This window comes from Electrona antarctica, assembly GCF_951216825.1.
Source record: "Electrona antarctica genome assembly, chromosome: 1".
Lineage (NCBI taxonomy): Eukaryota > Metazoa > Chordata > Actinopteri > Myctophiformes > Myctophidae > Electrona > Electrona antarctica.
Window position 1 is genome coordinate 43,051,872 of NC_136806.1, and position 24,310 is coordinate 43,076,181.

General features: G+C 41.9%; 2 protein-coding genes across 4 annotated transcripts; both read right to left on the reverse strand.

Annotated features, from left to right (window-relative positions):
- Positions 1-1,718: 1,718 nt before the first annotated feature.
- spata4 (spermatogenesis associated 4) lies at positions 1,719-5,386 on the reverse strand. Of its 2 annotated transcripts, XM_079504027.1 has the most exons (6): positions 5,113-5,386; positions 4,238-4,367; positions 3,856-4,022; positions 3,512-3,723; positions 3,057-3,111; positions 2,159-2,233 (listed from the first exon to the last, which is right to left on the reverse strand). In XM_079504027.1, the coding sequence occupies exons 1-5, from the start codon at positions 5,211-5,213 to the stop codon at positions 3,089-3,091; spliced, it is 633 nt and encodes a 210-aa protein (XP_079360153.1). In that variant the 5' UTR covers positions 5,214-5,386; the 3' UTR covers positions 2,159-2,233; positions 3,057-3,088. The 2 variants fall into 2 exon arrangements, with proteins under 2 accessions (XP_079360152.1, XP_079360153.1); XM_079504026.1 differs by lacking the exon at positions 3,057-3,111 and having other exon boundaries at positions 1,719-2,233.
- A 2,760-nt stretch (positions 5,387-8,146) lies between these two features.
- On the reverse strand, positions 8,147-14,194 carry asb5a (ankyrin repeat and SOCS box containing 5a). 2 transcript variants are annotated; one of them, XM_079498415.1, is made up of 7 exons: positions 13,898-14,194; positions 10,746-10,825; positions 10,525-10,632; positions 10,185-10,335; positions 9,162-9,296; positions 8,533-8,724; positions 8,147-8,300 (listed from the first exon to the last, which is right to left on the reverse strand). In XM_079498415.1, exons 1-7 carry the CDS (start codon positions 14,100-14,102, stop codon positions 8,173-8,175), a joined length of 999 nt encoding a protein of 332 aa, XP_079354541.1. In that variant the 5' UTR covers positions 14,103-14,194; the 3' UTR covers positions 8,147-8,172. The 2 variants fall into 2 exon arrangements, with proteins under 2 accessions (XP_079354541.1, XP_079354542.1); XM_079498416.1 differs by lacking the exon at positions 13,898-14,194 and adding an exon at positions 13,027-13,365.
- Between the last annotated feature and the right edge of the window lie 10,116 nt (positions 14,195-24,310).

The following is a 24,310-nucleotide window of genomic DNA, read 5'->3' on the forward strand; positions in this document are numbered from 1 at the left end:
ACTTGGATAATATTTGGAATTGAGCAACATCACTTCAGTTGAATCACTTAGACCCTCTAGTCTAGACTTAGTAAAACAGGTGGTGAATGTTCCCCCCAGAATATCCTGGTGTTCAAGTGGTGAAATGTATAAAGTTCTTTTCAGTCTGTCCTATAATGGAAACTGATATTCTCTCAAGTTTTCCCCCTTGACATTCTGTATCCTAGGGGGAAAGATTTGCATATTTATGTACCGTAATATGACAAGATTCTAAAAACTATCAGTACAATTTAGGAGTGCCGTGGATGAAAATGATATTTACTGGGGTGCCCTGAGTCCACTGGGAGGAGGACCACCGATGCACAGTAACTACCAAGCTCTGCCTCCCTCCCTTGAGGGAAGGGCCTGTTTAATCTGTATGTCTCAGAATGCATTCTCTGAACAAACCAATTTATTGAACTTGGTATTCTCTTGAATCCCTTCTCATATTTGGTTCTACGTTACGATAACTTTAACTGAGTATTTCAGACTCAATATTTTTTGTATTTCATCTATTTGATGTATTTTTAACTGAATCAATCAATCAATCAATCGTTCAGTAACAGGGGTCTCCCCAACTCTCCTGCTCTTGAGTAAACGGAAAATACATTTTCTAGTGGGCTGCAAATGTAATCCAGTCAGGGGAGAGAATCCCACAAAGTTAATTTATCAGCTTGTGTTCCAGTTCTATTTTTGTCTGCTTATTTATGTTTCATCACTTATACTTTCACTTGTTTTTTGGTATCCCAACCTGAAAGTGTTTTGTTCACTAAAGAGCCGGAGAGATGGGGCCGGGGGAGACCCCTGTTCCTGACCAATCACTTACATCACTTTGGATGGCTAAGACTATTCAGTTACACCGTACATGTTTAATTTACCAGCCCTGGTAAAATAAATACTTTGTTGTAGACATTTTGAGTGGAGGTAATAGTAATACTTTAATTGATCCCATGACGGGAATACAGTGAACCTTCATATACAGCTCAGCTCAGCACAATAAACAACACACACAGATCCATAGGACTGTACAGTCGGATATATATATAAAAGGTAAAAACATATTTCAATAGATGTTTTAAAAGAAAACACTTTTCAGCCTGCTCCCCACCCATCAGACTAAATCATAGTTACACAATGCTGCCACCTGCTGGCTCAAATAAATACGTCAAACACATGTTACAGCAAGCTAGCCTGGTTAATAAACCAGACCGAATCAGCCGTTGGCAAAAAAAAGTTGCCTACCAGCGGATAAACCAGACCGAATCAGCCGTTGGCAAAAAAAAGTTGCCTACCAGCGGATTACGGTCTGGCGAGGCTCAGTAGCACGCCTCTTTCCTACAGCAGAGAACAGGTCGGACCAATCGGGACACGGTATGCAATATAGGCGGGCTTTGGTACAGTGACGTTCAATGCTTGAGACCTTTGACTGACAGTAGCTCTGACCAATTGCGTCAAAGAGAAAATGTTCCCCGGGAAATGAAATCCAAGTGGAGCCAGCCCAGACTGATATACCGCGACAGTGTTGTGTGATATTAGTCTGGCTTATTAGCCAGGCTAACAGCAAGCAGGCCGAAAGATGAGCAACAGCATTCAAATACAATTAATTTAAAAAAATGCAGAATAGCTCATAGCGCATACAAACTGAATGACAGGCACCAAATCAGCAGGATGACAACTGTAGTTGACTAGTTGTAGAAATACTGTCGTGTAGTCAGATAGTAGAACCCCTCCGCACGCACGCACGCACGCAAACAAACATGCATAACAGAAGAGTAGGGGAGATTCTGGAAAAAGCCTTAATGTCACTTTGAGGATCTACAGTATACACAGAATGGGACCACAGCCTCAAAGAGCATCTATTTATAAATCAAATGTATTGGGACATAAAAAAAAAAGTTAGGTTCTGAGACAGACACTTCAATAGGTGTTGCATAACATTCTTCTTCAGTAAGCTAGAGGTTTCTCCTCTGAAGACGTCTCTTTGCAACCTACGGTGTCAGTTTATACTGTTGTGCTCGCAACTGTTATTTATCCAAACAGCTTAAAAGGCAACAGCAACATAAAGATGCGACAGAAATGCATACCATCAGATAATGTTATATATTAATATTCAAAGTTTATTTCTGTTGACAGGACTTACTTGACGTGTTACTGGTGGAAAGGTCGACATGTTGGCTAGTCTGCCTTCTTGGGATCGACCTCACTCTGAAACGATCTGAGACCAAATAAAACAAATCACTGATTGTGTTAAGCATGTTCTTAACATTCAGAGGAACGTGATGTAATTTGAAAGAAAGCAACCCAGACACGCTCCATAACATAGCCCTCAATCATAGCGAAAACCTACAGGGATGCCATTAGGAAAGCATTGACTAGTAGATACAGACTCTGTGAACACAGCCTTGCAATAGAGAAAGGCCGCCACAGACAGACCCCGCTCCCAAGGGATGACAGACTATGCACTCACTGCACACAACATGTGGTGGAAACAAAGCTACACTTCCTAACCACCTGCCCACTATACCAAGACATCAGAGACACATACTTCCCATAGATTACACACACCCAAAGCGAGTTTGAAACTATGACCAACGAGGAAAAAATGCCATACCTATTGGGAGAAATACAACAATGCTAATGGAATGCAACCACCCTAAGGACTATACTATCTGTACCAATTAGACTTACTGCACATGTAAACAGAGCTGCGATCTTTAAACACATCTTAAATCTGATTTTTGTATACTATTTAAATAGTCTTGAGGAAAGAAAATGCTGCTATTTGTCCCAAAGTGACGGCAAAAGAAATGCTGCTATTTGTTTCAAAAAAGCTTTATACCCTGTATAACATGTATGCAATGTTACATAGTAGCTCTGTCTAAAAAATGCTGTACCCCCTCCAACTGTATAAACTTTCCCCATTTTCAACTGTTTTTATTGTATTGTGACACTTGCTTTGGCAATGTAAACGTTTGTTTTCTCATGCCAATAAACTCCTTTGAATTGAAAATGTAATTGAAAATTTAAATTGACAATACCCGCCCGGTGTAGTCATCTGAGTGTAGTACGTCTACTCTGTAGTCTGTACCAATGCTGGAAATAAATGTACTCATTATTAGTACATATATTATTGGTGAGGTTATGTACCGGAAAACAAACGACAAAATCTGATTAAGGTTTCATGCCCCTTTAAATCTACAATCCGTAAGGGTTATGTCCATTGTCTCCCTTTCCCGACGGAGGGAGGTGATGTGATGTCCTTCCTAACTAGATTCATTTGTAAAAATGGTGGTACATCTAATGTTGTCCAATCCAGTCTGCTTTAAATAGCCTACTGTATTTACAGTTGTCAACAATTTGTGTTCTACACAACACCAGGGTTGAAATATTGCTGAGACAACCTCCAACCACTACAGAGGTACATGTTTTAAATACATTAACATAATCTACTATACGGTTAAAACAACATTTATATCTCTCCACAGATACAGACCAGGGTTGTGCAGCCGGTCTGTGGCTCTCTGCTCCAGGTGTTTGTGTATGATGTCCCAGACCTTCCTTTGGTTGGTTCTGATGTCCGGTTCAGCCATCAGCTCACTGAGGCTCAGGTTGTTCTTGATGGCGGTGGATGCAGTGGAGCGAGCCACCATGGGAAGCTGGTTCTGGTACCGCTGGTCACTGAAGTCAAACTCTGTGTCCTGCAGGCTTTTAATCCTAAAAGGACAGACCTGTGTGATCTACTCATCCATCCAAAATAACAACAAAAACGATATACAATATGTGTCAAATCTGTTGTTAAAATAATATTGATATTTGTCTTTTTGCTGATTTTTGTACATTTTGAAGCCTGTGTCATATTTTTCTTGCTGGCTTGGTGTGTGTGACCTGTGGTTGGTTAGTAGGCCATAGACGTCCTGCACCAGCACCTCTGCGGCTCCTGGTTTGCAGTGGATGGTTCCTTCAACGGCCTCCTTCGTCAGCTGGAGGTTTTGCTTCTGTAAAAACTGAAGAATGAAAAATATTTAACAAAACATCGTTTTTTTCCATGTCACCTAGATGTTGTACACTAGTGGTCCTTGAGGAGCACTATAGACTAAATGGATGTAGATGTGATCTGTGACACTGACTGCTGGAAGAGACCAATGCTAGTGATGATCACAGCCATGAAGTTCTGGCTGGCAGCTGGGAGTCAATTTCCTCTCTTGGCCATGCAGCTTACCCGTTCTAACTGGCTCCAGTTCCCCAGCTTGGTGGTAAGTGATGTCCCGTTGATAAATGAATGCATTGAACAGTCTTCAGGGTAGTGCAAAGAGAAGATCTCTGCCACAATGCAACCATTGGCGAAGTCTCTGTGAACATACAGGAAAAACCGATAGACACTGTGAACTTGAATCTATAATCCCTGTGAAATTCAATTTGAACAATGACCTCTAAAGCTGCTGACAACAATGAAAACTAGCATGATGGTAGTGGTCAGAATGTATGTATTAGGCGATGGAAATGATATGGCCTAACGGTTAGTTTGTTGAGATAGCATGGAATTATGTTATGTGAGTGATGGAAGACCCAATTGACAGTCCTGTGGCAAAATAGCTCAGTGAAAAAAGCTAACAAAAAACATTAATGCGCTGCGTCACATTGCTTGTAGATTTCGAGGAAAAAAGGAGAGAACATTTTCACTAATAATGACGTGCCTAAAATCGGGAAGCCAGTCAGGTTGAAAGTGGTATACTTTTGCATTTGTTTATTTGACATGGGCATGACACTCCTATTGGACACACCAGATACATTGCTTAAGTGTTCTAGCACATGTGACATGCTGATTTTCAACACCTACATACTGTATACAAGAGCTATAGGCTTTTCTAAAAATAAAGAAAAAAATGAATTAAAAACACTAGCCGAAATAAAGCCATATAACAGACACATGATTCAGAACAATAAACCAGTCAAAATGTATTCTTGTGAACTCTTGTGAATGATTTTACCATCATTTGTTAAACTGCCACCAGTTGGCCTAGAAAAGACGGACTGCCAAAAAAAGTCCTTGATTATTAGTTAGTTAATCAAGAGGTGTGCCTGCTGTGAACCCACCTGCGCACATTCCTTGGAGAAATGGACAAATCGAGGCCTTGAAGCCACTTCAGGACCTCTCTTGGGAGCCCTGACTTTCTGGGAGGATGTGGATAATCCATGCTGTGTAGCGTGTTGATTGGTTTACGGTAGCTTTGTTTCTTTTTCTGCTGTTTCCCAGAGGAGTCCACCTGTCTTACCTTAGAAAAGTAAAGCTTCTCCAAGCTTGTACTATGTTAGCTAAATGCTAACAACATTGTGACTTGTTTACCTTTCCATGGCAACATAGGGCCTATTGTTTTTTTTAATGTGGTGGTGAAGGCATGCACAGTGTTGTCATGTCACATGTGGTCGGCACCCACACAGAAATAGATTATACTATATGTTCGGAAGAAGAATGCACAGTAGTGTGTGTGTGTGTGTGTACCTTATCAGCCTAACATTCATTGTCAGTCGAATTGCGTTGCTATAGCCAGGGAACAGGCCAGGGTCTAGTGTTCTAATTAACTAACTAATGTAAACAGAACAAAACAAAAAATAAATAATTAATCAGGTTAATTAATTAAAGAAAATGACATGACAAAGGGAGAGAGAGAGAGAGACAAAAATAACTAATAATTGTTGTAGTAGTAGTAGTAGTTAAATTGAGAAGAAGGCAGCTTTCTCCAGCCTGTTATCTCACAATTTCTGTATCTCATTTATGGTTTAGAATTCATAAATATCCAGCAGCCTAAAAATGTCATGGTATAGATTAGAATTATAGATTGCAATGTTTCCATATGTGGCTAAACTAAAAGCTCATCTGTTCACCTGGGTGTTTCCCCAACTAATAATCCAACCCACTTTAACTATACGTCCCATTTCATAAATCGCAGATCTACAAGCTCACAACTAGAGTTCTCATCGGGCCCAACCAGACTAATTAGCATAGATTTTAGGTCCAACCCGGCAGAATTTGAGAACTCTATACAGAGTAAAAGTGAAATGCCATCTTCATAAATACACAAACAGACAGAACAGAACTATTATTTTTATTATTATAAACAAATGTATAATAATAAATCATTAGCATACATTTTAGGTCCGGCCTGGCCCTAAAACGTCGGGTCGGACCTGCAGGTTCGGGCAGAGTTTGAGAACTCTACTCACAACACATGTGGCTCATTGTGTAACTTGTAGATCAGCTGTTTTTGCTATGTTTGAAGGTGTTACTTCCTAAGGTTAGTATGAGCATCAAAACAACAACTGTGAAAGAAAAGCTGATCTTATCAATAAACAGCCAAAGGAAAAAAAATAACTGCAAAAAAAATCAGACTTTATTTATCATTTGAACATTCCATATTAAGTAAAAAACTAGTGCTGTCCAACGATTAAATATTTTAATCGCGATTTATGTAGTTAATTGCACGATTAATCGCAAATAGGTCATCGTTTTTTTTAAATCTGTTTACAATGTTCCCCTTAGACTAGGGATATAAGTTGTTTATATATACCCCTATTAACATGGGAGTGGAAACATATGATGGCTTTATGCAAAAGTATGTTAATTTCTTATCGGAAATCAATTAAAAACCCCAAAGAAACCATAATGGTACTGCATGGCTGCTTTATAAATGTGCAGATACACTTGTACGTTGGTTTGTTTACTGTTAAAATAATTAATCGCGGTTAACATAACGGTGAGTCAATCGTGATTAAATTAGTTAACTCGGACAGCCCTGTAAAAAACACAAAACTATGTATGCTGGGTGTGACACAGAAGCCCATTATGTTCATGCTCAAAATAAATTAATTGGTATTTCACTTTAAAACACTTCTGTGCTCATTGTAACGTCTACTCTGGCTTTTGTGTGCACCTCAGACAGTTTTCAAGTTTAGATATTTGGTATTCATTTTACACGTTGTACAGTTAAAGCCATTGTAACTTCAAACTCGGTTTCTGGTGACTATTCTTTTCCTTCTAATGCGTTAGGGACAGGGGGGCCGTGTTTTTGTTCAATTTATTTTTTAATTTCTTTGGAAATTTTATTAATTATTTTTCATTAAAAAGAAAATGGAATTGAAAAACACGGCCTTCACGCATTAGAAGTAAAGTTGAATAAATTATATGAAGTCACCAGAACCAAGGATGTGTGTTTTCAATTAATCTAACATGGTTTAAATGGAATTTGAAGTTACAATGGGTTTATATGTGTCGGATCATGTATGACCATGGGTGAAAGTGGGAGCGAAGATTGACCAGTATTTCCAGAACTTTGTCTGCTTGCTCAGCTCTCTTTTCATCACCACAGTGCTCCTGCTGCTCCAATTCTCCAGGTGATCTCCAGCTTTGTCCTCCCCTCACCTGTGAACAAGACCCTGAGATCCTTGAACTGCTTCACTTCTTAGGGTAAGTTCTCATTCCCTACCCAGACTGGGCAATCCATCGGCTTCGTTACAACAGGATATGTGGCACTGGCAAATGCACCCAGTGCCCACTGAGCGTGACAAGGGGGCTGCAAGATTATAGATTAGATTATATTATTATAAAGTTGGCACATTGGCACAAAGGCAAGCTGTAACCGTTTTTCATGAGCACCATGCTTTTCATAAGTATCATGACTTCCGTATTGGTGAAACAAGATAGAGGTGGGACAGACCACGAGTGGAGAGTTGTGCGTGTATCAGCCAATCACAATGTCGATGGGGGCAGGGTTGAATAATTATCAGAATATAGAGCTATTTAACACTTAAAATGCGAAGAAAGAAAGAAAGAAAGAAAGAAAGAAAGAAAGAAAGAAAGGGAAAAAAAAGTAATGTGGCTGAGTGCTGAGGAACTGTAACCTGACTCCGCCAGATGGGGCAGCAGAGAGTACACTGGGTTCCCCCCTCCTGCTCCCATCTGGGAACTCTCAGGCAGACTTGATGCTCCGGCCACCAAACGGCCTGGCCTATCAGCGGCAGCTAGAGACGGGATCAAGGCAGCATTGTGTATGTATATCCATGGTCCTGGAATCGTCACTTTTTATTTCTGCATTCTGTAGTGCTGTGTGATGCTTGTGTCATACAGTACATAGTTCTTGTGGCAACGTAGGCAGGCAGTCATCTGTAGCGGAGGTAGTTTTGGAGTGCGTTCGGCAGGGGAAGGTGTACGAGAAGGTGGAGTCTGTCTCTGCCAACGCAGCTTCTGATACAATGACGACACAACTGACTCAGTAGGCGAGGGGTCGCTGTAGAGATAGAGAACCATGCGTTTGATTAGTATAATTAATAACCATTAGAGAGCTCAGGGTCTCTGACCAGTAAAACACCAAGCAAATTACCTAAATCAAGTGAAAGTACACACACACACACACACACACACACACACACACACACACACACACACACACACACACACACACACACACACACACACACACACACACACACACACACACACATACATACAGGAGTATGTACCTTCATACAGGAGTAGTAAGCCCTCTGTGAGACTGCTAGGGGGAGCCACCTCCACAGGTCTCTGATAGTCCAGGTTCCTGGCGTTAATGTCAGCCCCAAAGTCCAGCAGAAGTTTGACGACGGCGGTGCAGTTCTTCTCTGCTGCCGCGTGGAGAGGAGAGTCCAGAAACTTACCTCTCTGGACATTGGCCCCTGTATGGAGAACAGTTTAGTGTGCCTGCTTATGGAAACATCATCTCCATGTTGTATCCCTGTGGGATTAGGATGCATGCCTGTGTGCAATACGCATGTACTGTACTGTATGTGTAATTGTGCAAAGCATGTGTATTGGTTTTGGTGTGTGAGTACATGTGTTGTGAAAGTACACATATATTTTTTTATCCTATTGGTTTTTGTTTTATATGTATCTTATTTGCAAGCACGCTTCAATAGCATTTCCATACAATAACATGGGAGTGGTAATAATATTTTGAAAACAGATGTTACAAAGTGCTTTATAGCTCAATACATTATATTGAAATGACTAACTAAAAACTACACAATTAATAAAAGGGATCATCAAGAGGAATCTGGGCTCTTAGAAGAGTAATGTACTGTATGTTACGGCAGCAATAATTCAATAATTGAACCTTCTCTCAGGAGCTTCCTGGCACACTCCAGCTCCTGGTAGACGCAGGCTGTGTAGAGCGCCGTCCCCAGGTGAGGGATGTCCATGTCCACATCTGCTCCCCACGTCACCAGAGCCTCCACGCAGCCACTGTGGCCTGAGGAGAAGGATGAACCACACACACCCCCCCACCCTATGGATGAAGGTGCATTCCTGTAAAGACACACCTGCACCGTTTTTGAGCATAAATACCATTCTTCTGATTTGAGGAGATCATATAGTGTGGGAGAAAAGAATACCTTATGTATTTGTCCCGCAAAATGTGTATGTCTGATTACCTCAAATGCCATGTTTTGTGTGTGTGTGTGTGTGTGTGTGTGTGTGTGTGTGTGTGTGTGTGTGTGTGTGTGTGTGTGTGTGTGTGTGTGTGTGTGTGTGTGTGTGTGTGTGTGTGTGTGTGTGTGTGTGTGTGTGTGTGTGTGTGTGTGTGTGTGTGTGTGTGTGTGCCGTTTTACATTATCAGGTGTTTAACATAGGCGTACACTTCCGTATTTTGTGGGAGAAATACACAAGTAGTTTTATTCCCCCTACACAAATATAATTTATATGATATCAAATGGGTTCAGATGTTTGTTCAAAATCAGCAAAGTTTCCCTTTAAGTTTAGTTAAAGTTTATTTGTTTGATGAAATAAGAAAATGACAAGAAGGGAAAAAAGGATAATTCAATAATAATAATAATCAAACTAAATATAGGATCAAGTGTCCAGTAGATGCTCAACCTTTTTAATTTCAATGACTCGCAGTTTGATATGCATTAGGGCCTTGACTATACGGATCACCATTTGATCAAATGTTTATCTCTCGGACCCCAAAGCACATTGTAAAATCCTCAGTGATACTTTAATTCTGAGAGTAACACGTACTCTCAGTTTCACTTGGTTCCCAGATAAAAATTGTTTAGCTGGGGACCCCCTGGCACCTTCCCAAGGACCCCTGATGGTCCCTGGACCCCCTGTTTGAGAACCAGAGCAGTAGATAACATACCTTTGCTGGTGGCTTCATGGATGGCTGATGGGCGGCAGACCGTAGCCTGAGGTTTGGCTCCATTCTCCAGGAGGAGTTCAGTGCAGGACACGCTGCCCACTGAACAGGCATTAAACAGCGGCGTGACACCATCAATGGTGCACACATTGACCTGGACATCAACACATTGACCTGGACATCAACACATTGACCTGGACATCAACACATTGACCTGGACATCAACACATTGACCTGGACATCAACACATTGCATTGTCCTTGAACCACCTTATTTCACCAAACGAACTAAGAACACCTTTAAAGTTTCACCAACACGCACACGCACACACACAGGGACTTACTTTAGCTCCTGCATCGATGAGGACCCTGACACACATCCCATGGCCTCCCAGACAGGCCTCATGGAGGGGTGTCACATGATCTATGGTCATGACGTTCACGTTGTGACCCTGAGGTATGCAAACAGTCATTGATCCAAAGGAAACATTTCCACCACCTGGCATTCATTAGCGCTCAACCTCAACATGTATATGAATGCAATTGTTGTGATTCTGGCTCCCACCTGTAGAATGAGGGTTCTGAGGGGGAGCAAGCGGCCCTGGCATGCGGCATCATGCAGAGGCGAGCGGTCGGCCCAGGACCCTGTCAAAAGAAACCACAGCTCAGTATAGTTCAGTGGTTCTCAATGGTTTCCATGTCAAGGACCCCCAAATTGAAATGTATTTTGCCACGAACCCCAATCAGAAAATATTTGGTACCAGCGGGGAACCCCATAAGAGAAGATTTGTTGCATATTTTCAAAATTATTCACGACTTTTCAAGGATTTTCGAAAATAGCAGATCTTTAACCTCACAACACATTGCGTGAGCTTGTAGATAAGCATTTCAAAAGGCTTAAAGTGGTTAAACAGATTTTTTCATTAACTGATTTGGCTGCGGACCCCTGGTACCCCTACAAGGACCTCTGGGGGTCCCCAGACTCGATTTTCATAATCACTGCTGTAGGCACTTTATAGCAAAAGCTTTTTAACACGGAAAGCGACACACCTATTAATTCATTTGTTAATCATTGAAAGGCGGTCAGGTAATGAGGCACAGACAATCTGACAGTGGCCGTTAAACTGTCATGTTCGTACTGTTGTGAACTTTTTTCTACATGGCAAGTAGTTCACACAAGGAGTGCAGTGAATCCCCGGACAGGCTGTGACAGCCTAGAAATGGAAAAATGATATAGGATGGTCTTATCCATTAATAGCTACACTGTGCTTTCATCTTGAAGGGGAAGGGGAATGGGGAACTTTTATATTTATTCTTAATCTGGGCAATATAGAGTTTTTAGACCATAAATGAAGGGTGGGTGTAGAAATTATTGGAATTAGTCCATTTGGACTTTCTGTCTCCTATACACTACACTGTCCCCTCTCAGCTTTCCCTCTGTCTGTCTCTCCTACACTGTCCCCCTCTCAGCTTTCCAACTGTCTGTCTCTCCGACACTGTCCCCCTCTCAGCTTTCCCTCTGTCTGTCTCTCCTACACTGTCCCCCTCTCAGCTTTCCCTCTGTCTGTCTCTCCTACACTGTCCCCCTCTCAGCTTTCCCTCTGTCTGTCTCTCCTACACTGTGACCCTCTCAGCTTTCCAACTGTCTGTCTCTCCTACACTGTCCCCCTCTCAGCTTTCCCTCTGTCTGTCTCTCCTACACTGTCCCCCTCTCAGCTTTCCCTCTGTCTGTCTCTCAGACTACACTGTCCCCCTCTCAGCTTTCCCTCTGTCTGTCTCTCCTACACTGTGACCCTCTCAGCTTTCCAACTGTCTGTCTCTCCTACACTGTCCCCCTCTCAGCTTTCCAACTGTCTGCCTCTCCTACACTGCCTCCCTCTCAACTTTCTGTCTGTCTCTCCTACACTGTCCCCCTCTCAGCTTTCCAACTGTCTGTCTCTCCGACACTGTCCCCCTCTCAGCTTTCCCTCTGTCTGTCTCTCCTACACTGTCCCCCTCTCAGCTTTCCCTCTGTCTGTCTCTCCGACACTGTCCCCCTCTCAGCTTTCCCTCTGTCTGTCTCTCCTACACTGTCCCCCTCTCAGCTTTCCCTCTGTCTGTCTCTCCTACACTGTCCCCCTCTCAGCTTTCCCTCTGTCTGTCTCTCCTACACTGTGACCCTCTCAGCTTTCCAACTGTCTGTCTCTCCTACACTGTCCCCCTCTCAGCTTTCCCTCTGTCTGTCTCTCCTACACTGTCCCCCTCTCAGCTTTCCCTCTGTCTGTCTCTCAGACTACACTGTCCCCCTCTCAGCTTTCCCTCTGTCTGTCTCTCCTACACTGTGACCCTCTCAGCTTTCCAACTGTCTGTCTCTCCTACACTGTCCCCCTCTCAGCTTTCCAACTGTCTGCCTCTCCTACACTGCCTCCCTCTCAACTTTCTGGATGTCTCTCCTACACAGACTCAGCTTTCATACTAGGAAGAAGATAAAAGTAATGGAAGTAGTGTGCCACATTGATCTTCGTGCTCTTCATTTAATGACACACCACACAATAGTTTATATAGACATTCACAGGAAGGTATATAAACAGTGATGTAAATTCGTTTTCAGTGACTGACCACTGTCCCGGCACATTATATTATAGCCTGTTGGAACACTGACCACATGCTCTTTGTCAGCTAAGTTTGATTCCAACTCCTGTTACATCTAACATGTGTCTCTATACTCTACAACAAATGTGTGACTACACTACACTTATTTTGTACGACATACAATCAAGACAAACTTTATAGTATTCATTTGCAAATGCTATTGGTGTGATGCAAATATGGTAGAGTGTATGATAAACATCACAGATAAAACACACCTGGGTCGATGTCCATAATCACACCGTATGCATTCCACACAGCTTTATCATCATCATCTTCTTCCATACCTCTCAGTTAATATACAGAAACCAAACCAGCTCAATTTCCTCTGTTCGGTTCATGCCATTGCATTCATGCAGTCTGTTTTGCTCGATAATGACGGATGTCAGTTTGGGATGAGATCAGACAGCAGCTCCAGACATCAAACATAGTTTGAGGAACGAGGGAGGTCTGAACTAAAAGAGCGTGCCTAATACCCTCAACCGACCTCATTAGTATTCTGTAGAGTTTCTATTTTGAATTATTCGGCTCTCTTCTGCTCCCTGGATCTCCCCGGAAAATGTCCATAAACTGCCCGACCCTGACAACAGCAAATGTTGTTTTGGTTCTTTGGGGTGGGGGGCGTGCGTGCGTGCGTGTGTGCGTGTGCGCGTGTGCGTGTGTGCGTGTGTGTGTGTGTGTGTGTGTGTGTGTGTGTTGAGGTGCAGCTGAGAATGGAAAGTAGGCCGCTGAGGGGGTGGGGGGGTTTCATAACCCTGTTCTATTAATATATTAGAGAGGAAAGAAAACGCAGCTGACTGGTTCTCAGTTGAGTTGTTAGTACACTCTTAAAGTTAAATGAACACAGAGGATAATAGGCACTATATGCACCGTGGTAGTGTTGCACAAATCTGTACCGATACAGTAACATCACAGTAATTATTCACTGAAGACCACACTTAGATGAGATGCATGTCATATGTTTCAGATAGTTTCAGCAAAGTATATTTTTCATGTTAAATATTCTTTTTGGCATATTGTAGGATTATAGGGCATGTCTTAACTTCAGGTCGATACCTCCACCTGTCAGTTGGTGTTGCATATACTCACTGTGTTGTTGACCATAGTCATAGAACTCTGCAGATATTCTGGCTGCCTCTTTACGGTTCCCTCTGACCACATAGAAGTGCGTGAGCAAGTTCAGGGAGATCTTTACGAAGAGTTTGAAGCAGAACAGAGCTAAGATACTCAGATAAACATTACACGGCTGCACCGAAAATGGCTTGCTGTAGAATTCTTCATTTGCGTCTGGCATTTTAACCCCCAATACTTTACAGTCAGCGAGGTAGGGGTCAGATGCTCCAAATGCACTTGTAGTCTACTATTAGCAGTCTAGTTTTTGTTTCCTCCTAGTCCCTGACTGAAGCTGTCAAGTGAGCCAGCTAAGCGACAGAACAACAGGAAAGATATGGATTTCACATTCAAAATAAAAGCGTTTGACCTCTTGGAATGTTGGATGGTAATTAAATTACTAAATTGGATAGTAATTCAATTGTATATTTATTTTAATGCTGTTTAGTGTTTGTACTGTACTGTACTGTACTGTACTGTACTGTACTGTACTGTACTGTACTGTACTGTACTGTACTGTACTGTGGAACATTAGCCAAAAATATCAGATCTACAACGCATTGTGTTGGGCCGTGTTGTGAGCTTGTAGATCTGCTGTTTCTGGCAAAGAGATAGCCACAAGCAACTCAACTATAATACTATCTGGCTGCCAGCTTAGTTGCAATAACCTGCACCCTTGACAGCCCATTCATCCAAAAAGAAAAGTCATATCTCATTGTATTAAACAACAACTTTATACTCACCAATATTGCAGATGTATGTAAAGCTTGGATTTTCCTCTTAATATCTGTCAAGTCTTTGTTTCATAAAAATCCACTGTAAACATGTTATGACCTACTTTCTGTTAGAAAAATAAGTGTTTGGAAGCGTTCGTTGGAAATTACTAAACAGTCAAGTACCTACTTCGAAATTGCACAATGCAGGCTGGTGGAGGCAGCCTCCACGGAATCTTTTGACAGAAAGTAGCTCATGCCTCATGATGACATGTAGGCCTATACTTAGATGTTTATTAAACAAAAACTTGGAAGATACAAAGAGGATATTCCAAGCTTTCCATACAGATGCAATGTTGGTGACTTTTTCTGTTTGGATGGCTGTCAAGGGTTGATTGACATTTCCTACTGGGCAGGAGAGACAAGACTGACATCTAGTGGACCAGGAGAGAATAGATGACAAGACATGCAGACAGTGGTGAGTGGTGACAAAACCTTGTATTTTAGGTTAGCTAGAAGGTCCTGGGTTCGATTCCCGCTCGGGACGCTGTGGGTGCTGGGGGCGTGTTCTCTCCTCCGCCGTCATCAGCGCCCATACCCGAGGCGGGGTTGGCAAAAGGGCCATTTCTGTTTAGAGTTTGCATGTTCTCCCCGTGTCCCCTAGGGTAGGTACCCTCACAAAAAACATGCAGTAATCCTGGTCTCTAAACTGTCTCTAAACTGCCTCCCCCTGGCCAGCTGGGCCAATAATAATCATAATCATAATCGTAATCAAAACAGTGAAATGGTATTAATAGTCTACTCTATGAGTTCAAATGGTTTTGAAAAACATTCACGTGACGTTTGTTACACAAACACATTTTTTTAAATGAAATGTGTATGAAAATAATGGTTGGAATTTGAAAAGAAACTGTAATAATTCAAGAACTACTGTTGAATCTGAGATATCAGAAGTTAAGATCAATACTACTGTATATGTTTCGACTGAAAAACAGCCCCAATCACCACCCTGACAGATCCACTTTACAAACTGCAAGAGGATGCAGTTTCCAACAAAATGTGTTTAATGAGTTCCTTCAACAAAGTAATACTGTACACAGTCTCAGATAAAGGGCTGCAAATGTAATTTTTTTACTTGGAGATTATTCTCTCGGTTACTTTTTCAGTTAATTGAATAATGAAGAAGCACTTTTTATTTTGAATATATCAACATAACATGAAAAAAGTTAATTTTATTTATAATCAACTAAATCGATTAGTCTGATTAACCACAAGCCTTATTTTATTCTTCAGTTTACAATGATGCCACGCAAAAACAGTCAATCTACAACCTCATAACAAGGCAATGCGTTGTGAGCTTGTGGATGTACCATTTTCTGTATTTTTTAAAATATCGATATATATATTTTTATCATCTATTAAATGTATCACTTCCATTAACTCTTGCATCCCTACTCCGAAATTCCCCATGAGGCTTAATTCTTTAAACACATTATTATTAATGATTTTGCTTTATTAAGGGACCAAGAAGTCCCGAAGTGACTTTGGTCACTTATTGTTTTTGTCTTTTTTTTTCTTCTCCTTCTTCCGCCAAAAATAGCAGTTGAACCTTGCTGTCGGTTTTTGCAAAACGCGGGAATCTGGTAGAGGGCCATGCCAAATGGTGACAATGCGAAGCCCATGACCATTGGCCAAAGGGTGGCGCTATAGCACTCAATTGAAAATGCAAACTTTTAACGCGCATAGCTCATTAACCATTTGACCGTTGGCAATATAACTTTGATACACATATGTGTCTCCTCATGCCGAACAACTTTCATGCTCTGACTTTTGACCTCTGACCTTTAGAACACCGGCCAATTAGAATCTATCTCCTCCCAGGATCTCTGATCAAACTGCACATAAACTTCTACATACGGACATAAAATCGTATTACATTCTTTCATGTGAAAATATTTAGTTTTTATGAGCCAATGAAAATTGCTGTTCATTCATCTTCTGCCCCTAATACATACAGTACATGCAGCGTCATATGCTTATGACATTTTACAGTATGGTAGAAGAGGGTCATGCCAAATAGCACTGAAACCAGTCTTACTCCAATTGGCCAAAGGGGGCCGCTATAGCAATTTTTTGAAAATGAAACCTTTGAACAGGCATAACTCATGCTTTATTTGGTGTGTGTGTGTGTGTGTGTGTGTGTGTGTGTGTGTGTGTGTGTGTGTGTGTGTGTGTGTGTGTGTGTGTGTGTGTGTGTGTGTGTGTGTGTGTGTGTGTGTGTGTGTGTGTGTGTGTGTGTGTGTGTGTGTGTGTGTGTGTGTGTGTGTGTGTGTGTGTGTGTGTGTGTGTGTAAAGCCAGCGGCATCGATGGGGTGACATACGAGACTCTAAAAACCACAGTCGTGTCAGATTCTAACGCCAATCTTTAATGTCTGTCTGGAAAACAGAAGAGTACCAGATTCATGGAAGGGAGCATTAATCCACCGTATCCCAAAAAAGGGCAATATTCCTGAGGATCTAACAACATGGAGAGATATATCTCTCCTACCTACCATCTACAAGGTGTTCATGAGGATCTAACAACATGGAGAGATATATCTCTCCTACCTACCATCTACAAGGTGTTCATGAGGATCTAACAACATGGAGAGATATATCTCTCCTACCTACCATCTACAAGGTGTTCATGAAGTGAGGATCTAACAACATGGAGAGATATATCTCTCCTACCTACCATCTACAAGGTGTTCATGAAGTGAACACAACATGGAGAGATATATCTCTCCTACCTACCATCTACAAGGTGTTCATGAGGATCTAACAACATGGAGAGATATATCTCTCCTACCTACCATCTACAAGGTGTTCATGAGGATCTAACAACATGGAGAGATATATCTCTCCTACCTACCATCTACAAGGTGTTCATGAAGTGAACACAACATGGAGAGATATATCTCTCCTACCTACCATCTACAAGGTGTTCATGAGGATCTAACAACATGGAGAGATATCTCTCTCCTACCTACCATCTACAAGGTGTTCATGAAGTGAACACAACATGGAGAGATATATCTCTCCTACCTACCATCTACAAGGTGTTCATGAGGATCTAACAACATGGAGAGATATATCTCTCCTACCTACCATCTACAAGGTGTTCATGAAGTGAGGATCTAACAACATGGAGAGATATATCTCTCCTACCTACCATCTACAAGGTGTTCATGAAGTGGATCTAACAACATGGAGAGATATATCTCTCCTACCTACCATCTACAAGGTGTTCATGAAGTGGATCTAACAACATGGAGAGATATATCTCTCCTACCTACCATCTACAAGGTGTTCATGAAGTGGATCTAACAACATGGAGAGATATATCTCTCCTACCTACCATCTACAAGGTGTTCATGAAGTGCGTACTAGCCAGAGTCCTTCCTTGGCTCGTGGATGCTAACATCTTGTCCACCAAGCAGAAGGCTTACATCAACAGGCAGGGCATGAATGAGCATGTTTTTAGCCTCAAAACAGGAATAGATGACTTTAAGCATGAGTCTTGTAAACTGTACTGTGTTTTCCTTGACTTCAGAGACGCCTTTGGAACATTAAGCCACAAAGTCATGATTCAATCACTGGAGGAAATACAGCTGCCCCAGATGTTTATTGACATTGTGAAAAATGTTTACAAGGGCTCCTTTATTCAGGTAATATGTGGGAAAGATCTAACCCAGCCAACACCACTACAGATAGGCATTAAAACTGGCTGTCCATGGAGCGCAGTACATTTTATTATTGCCACCAACCAATGGATAAAGTGGATGTGTCAGTGTGCCCCCCACGGTGTGATCTCCCCCAACCCTGTACAGGGATACGCGGATGACATTTCCTTGGCCTCTAGGGAAGAGAGCACAATTAAAAACATGCTCTCCAGGACGGACCGCTTTTTAGAATGGTCAGGCCTAGAGGTCAAAAACACGAAATGTGCTGTCTTGTACGAAAGGAGGAGTGGAGGGAACCGGTGGTACCACTCCAAAACAGACACACCCCCAGTTTTCACCATATAGCCTCGAAACCTCTACGTGTATACACTCTCCATGAGACATACAACTACCTTGGACATAAAATCAACATCGCAGGAGAATGGAAGGAGCAGGTCAACAACATCTTGTCTGATTATACATCTCGGCTGGACCTGATTGACAGGTGTCCACTGCCCCTGACTATGAAGTTATCAGACAGGTGGCACTCTCCAAAGTTCAACACCTGTTCTCTAATGTCCACATTCAACAGAAAGGTCTGTGTGAGATGAATGACAAAACAGTGAGCCTAGTGCGAAAATGGTTTGGACTCAACTCACACAGCACCTGCGACATCATTTTTCATCCACAGTGGGAGGGAGGACTGGGGGTCCCAAACGTGGAATGGATCTATACCAGCATGAGGATTTCTCACCTCTTAAAAATGCTAAACAACGACGACAAGGATGTTAGGGAGCTGGCTCGATCCTCCCTGTTCCTGGACCTAAGGAGGCGTAAGGTCCCACTGGCCAGGGAGTTAGAGCCACACTTCCTTGGCTTCCGGAGGAAACCCAACGGGAAACTGGACACCCGTTCCGCTGGCTTTGGGGTTTGGTCGGACTGGCCAGACCTAAATGACCTCTGTGTCCGTACTGGAGTGTCCCTGGAGTGGGTGCGGTCTGACTCAGAGACTGTGAGGGTCTCTGAGGATATCATAACTGACCCCCTCACCCAGGTCAGGGCAACGGTCACCTATGCTGGACACAGTCACCTGCTAACAGCTACAGGTGCCAGACGAGTCCTCATGGATGTACACCAGCACCAACAGCAACAACACTGGACTGGACTAAAACTCCAAGGGAAGCTTGCATGTCTTCCCCATGCTGATCACTCCGTTTCACACGCATTCATCAAGAACACTGCACTCAATGAGGACATTATCACATTCACAGTTAAGGCCAGACTACAAGTCCTTCCCACCAGACTCAATCTATCCATCTGGTTCCCCACCACTCAGGTCCCTCATTGCTTGCACCACACCACAGAACAGATCACTGAAACACTGTCACACATCTTGAATGGATGTTATGCATACAAAGGAATGTACATAGCACGCCATGATAGAATAGTGGAACTCATAGCAAAGGATATATCAAAATACCATGCATCTTCAGTGAGAATGTACAAACATTCCAGGGTCATTCCATCCATGTTCCAACTCAGTGATAACTCAGATACCTTTACATCTCTAGCAGCTAATACACCAGATATTGTTGTGGTTGATGAAGAGTCCAGAGAAGTGTCTGTATTAGAGATAGCCTGCACCTTTGACCACAGCCTAGAGGAAGCCTTTATGACCAAGGTCATAAAATAACAACCACTTCTACATAACATCTCAGAGCTGGGCTATAGGTGCAGACTATTTGTCTTTATATTTGGCAGCCTAGGGCATATGCACAGACTGGTTGTTAGAGGGTTCCAACAACTTGGGATGCCCAAAAAGGAGGCAAAAAGGCTGGCAAAGTATTGTGGTGTCTCTGCTATAATTGGCAGCCGTCATATATGGCGGAGACGCTGTTACTTATACCCATAGAGTACTGTGTGACATGCCTGTTGTATCATGAAAACACATACCATGACTTTGCAGATGTAACTTTAATGCACCTATAATATTTGTGTCCTTGTATGCATATCCTTTGTGTGGACATAAATAAATGGTTAGTGTGTGTGTGTGTGTGTGTGTGTGTGTGTGTGTGTGTGTGTGTGTGTGTGTGTGTGTGTGTGTGTGTGTGTGTGTGTGTGTGTGTGTGTGTGTGTGTGTGTGTGTGTGTGTGTGTGTGTGTGTGTGTGTGTGTGTGTGTGTGTGTGTGGGGCCACAAAATATTAATTTGTGGCCACGGAATACTAATTTGTGGCCACGGAATACTAATTTGTGGCCACGGAATACTAATTCGAGATCTCAAGATAACGATTTTTTTTTTTTTTAAATTCCCATGGCTAGTCTGGGGCTCCGTATAAAGGAGCCATGCGGGCTGAAAACCGCGGCAGTCTGAGCCATTTAGCGCCATCTAGTGGTGGCAGGGAAGTTAAGCATTTCCTAAACGAAGAGAAATACATTTATGTGGAAAAATATTATCAATGTTTGGTCCTTAGATAAAGTATCACTTTAAAAGCATGCCTTCTTGATGTAGATCCACTAGATGGCAGCAGATAACAATCCCTCTCAGTCGACTAGACTGCATATAGATGCTCATGCCATTCTGATACCATCCCTGCATCTGTAGTCACTGTAGATCCCTCATGGAGGGCTTAAAGCTGGATTGAAAACAGACTTGAATGCATTGAGAATATCTTCTATGGTGAAACTAGACCCTGCCTCAAACCTGTCCGATGTTAAGTGTTCTATTCAAATTGAACGAGATTCAAATTGGGGGCTGTGTATTTCAATCTTTATAGAGCCCTTATGTAACAGTATTGGGCTGACTGCACAATACCGTAGGAGTCTAAAGTAATTATTTGAAATACACAGTCTGTTTTCTATGGGTTCTGTTTTATTTTCGAACCACACTCTGAGGATTTCTTCCCCCAGAGGTTTGCTGAAAGCATTTTTCAGTAGAAGAGAGACACTCATTTTTCATCATTTTGACAGAAAAAAAGCAATTGCACAGACTAAAATTTGCTATAAGAGCCCCACTAAAATAAACTCAAAATGTGAAACCGTCAGCCTCCACTCATAGTGATTTATAATGTGAACTAGGTCAGAATACATTCATTTAAATTGGATCAACATTATTGTAGGGACAATCAATAGAATAGAATAAAATTGTAGAAGTCAAATAAAAAATATGTACCGGTATTATTAGCACAATTCTTTTCTAGGAGGGTTGCTGTTATAAATACATCTTGTAAAGATTTTTTTTAAATCATTTTTTCATGGAGGTGAGAACACCAACATGCCCCCAAAAATCTGGGAGCCCCTCACTTCACACAAATATGATTTTTATTTGCATATCTCTAATGATGTTGATGCACGTGCCAGTGTGTGCCACGTGCCACATGCTTGCACTTGGTCCCGAATGCTGCAGGTCAACAGGAAAACCCAAAGCGAGCACATGCTGACCTCCATTCACTGGCTCTCTCATGGACGTTTTATTTGCTTACAAATCATTAACCCTGTAAGACCCGGATATATTTCTACTTGCAAAAAATAGATTTCAACCTTACTACTACTAAAAAAGATATATAAAAAGATCCAGAGATTTTGTGTGAAGTTGTGTGAATTTCTGCCTCTGTTGGGGGTATTTATATGCAAATATCATGACCAATGGCATTGCAAGACTAAACAATGAACATCAGTGATGATGTTTAGGTGAAAAATAACCAGATTTGTTTTAATGAAATAATTAATTAAAATATAAATGTTGCTAAAAAGCATCGATGGGGCTTACAGGGTTTAATGGGTATAGCTTTGCTACAACCTCTCTGCCATCATACAACCACTGGTTGGTCACTCAGGTCCACTGACCATTTGCTTCTGGTTGTTCCAAGGTCATGGTTGGTCACTCAGGTCCACTGACCATTTTCTTCTGGTTGTTCCAAGGTCATGGTTGGTCACTCAGGTCCACTGACCATTTGCTTCTGGTTGTTCCAAGGTCATGGTTGGTCACTCAGGTCCACTGACCATTTGCTTCTGGTTGTTCCAAGGTCATGGTTGGTCACTCAGGTCCACTGACCATTTGCTTCTGGTTATTCCAAGGTCATGGTTGGTCACTCAGGTCCACTGACCATTTGCTTCTGGTTGTTCCAAGGTCATGGCTGAATCACAGCCTTTGCAGTTGTAGCTGTGTTGTTGGTTGTTTTATTTTTTTATTTTTTTTGTTATTTCTCAATAATATGCTTTATTTTATCACCAGCATAAAATAAGTCAACTAGTAGTCAGGGTGGGTTTAAAAAATGATGGAGCTTACACAAAAAACAATTTCCTCCACTGTTTTACACCTGTAGACCTGTAATGTGACTATGAAGATGATTCTGTTAAATGTTAAATAGCAAATGTTGTGTTACATTTCTCAATAATTTGATGTGTGTGTATGTACAGTACATAATGCTTTCCTCAGACCTGCGTGAAGTTGGTGTCTCTGGCGGAGGCCCAGGATGGGCACATGGTGCAGGTTGCATTTAAGAAGTTAGAAGTGGATCCAATAAGCCTCTTTTTGAAGCTTAACCCGGTCTCTATCTCCACCTGTTTTTAGTGGATTGACTATCTCTAAACCTTGGAATCTCAAAGTACAATGACTTATGACTTATCTTATGACCTATGACTTCATGTCTCTCTCACACACACACACACACACACACACACACACACACACACACACACACACACACACACACACACACACACACACACACACACACACACACACACACACACACACACACACGATCACATGATTATGTTCATAAACTAAAATGGAACATGGGTCGTTTTTTATTTGTCACGTGTTTACTGTGTCAACAAACAGATGGGCATAAACACACAGGTCATTGAGCCTGTCAGGCTTGTTGATGAGAACCAATGGGTCCCATCCAGCTTTGAACGGAATCAAATACCCTCTTTCTGTCTATTATCCTCACTGTGGGGTGGAGACCTTTCATGTCCACAGACACACTTTTTATTTGTTCAATATTTATAAAACACAGACACTTTTTATTTGTTCAATATTTTATCAAACACAGAGGGTGGAGACAGAGGAAGGGGGCAGGGTCACAGAGAGAAGGGGGTGAGTGACAGAGAGAAGGGGGCGGGGTCACAGAGAGAAAGGTGGCGGGGTGACACGGAGGTAGAGAAAGATAAGAGGAACATGGAATCGCAATAATAGATATTTATATTACAAATATGATTTTACAGTAAGAGAAAAAAGCGATCAACATGTTAGAAACCAACTGCAAGATATTGAGGATTCCATACAGACAAACCGCTTCTGGGAAAACTGGAACAGACTTAATAAGCTAAAACAGGACGAACTACCCATCCAAAATGGAGATATATGGGTGAACCATTTTTCTAGCCTCTTTGGCCCAATCGAGAAGAACAAAGAGCAAAAACAAATAAAAGATAAACTACAAAACCTAGAGTCAGCCATAAAAGACTACCAGAATCCACTAGATTCCCAAATCAACCTAAAAGAACTACAAGACAAAATAAAAACACTTAAAACCAAGAAGGCCTGTGGGGCAGACGGTATTCTAAATTAAATGATAAAATTCACCGACCTCAAATTCCAACTGGCCATATTAAAACTCCTAAATATCGTGCTCAGCTCTGGGATTTTCCCCAGCACATGGAATCAAGGGCTGATAACGCCACTCCACAAAAGTGGATACAAATATGACCCAAATAACTACCGCGGGATTTGTGTAAACAGCAACCTCGGAAAGATCCTCTGCATGATCCTCAACCACAGAATTCTAAATTTCCTCAACAGACCACATTTACACTCTCAACACCCTAATTGACAACCAAATAAACAAAAACAAAAGCAAATTATTCTCCTGCTTTGTCGACTTCAAAAAAGCATTTGATTCAATTTGGCATGAGGGTCTGATGTACAAACTGTTGGAAAGTGGCATTGGGGGGAAAACCTATGACATCATAA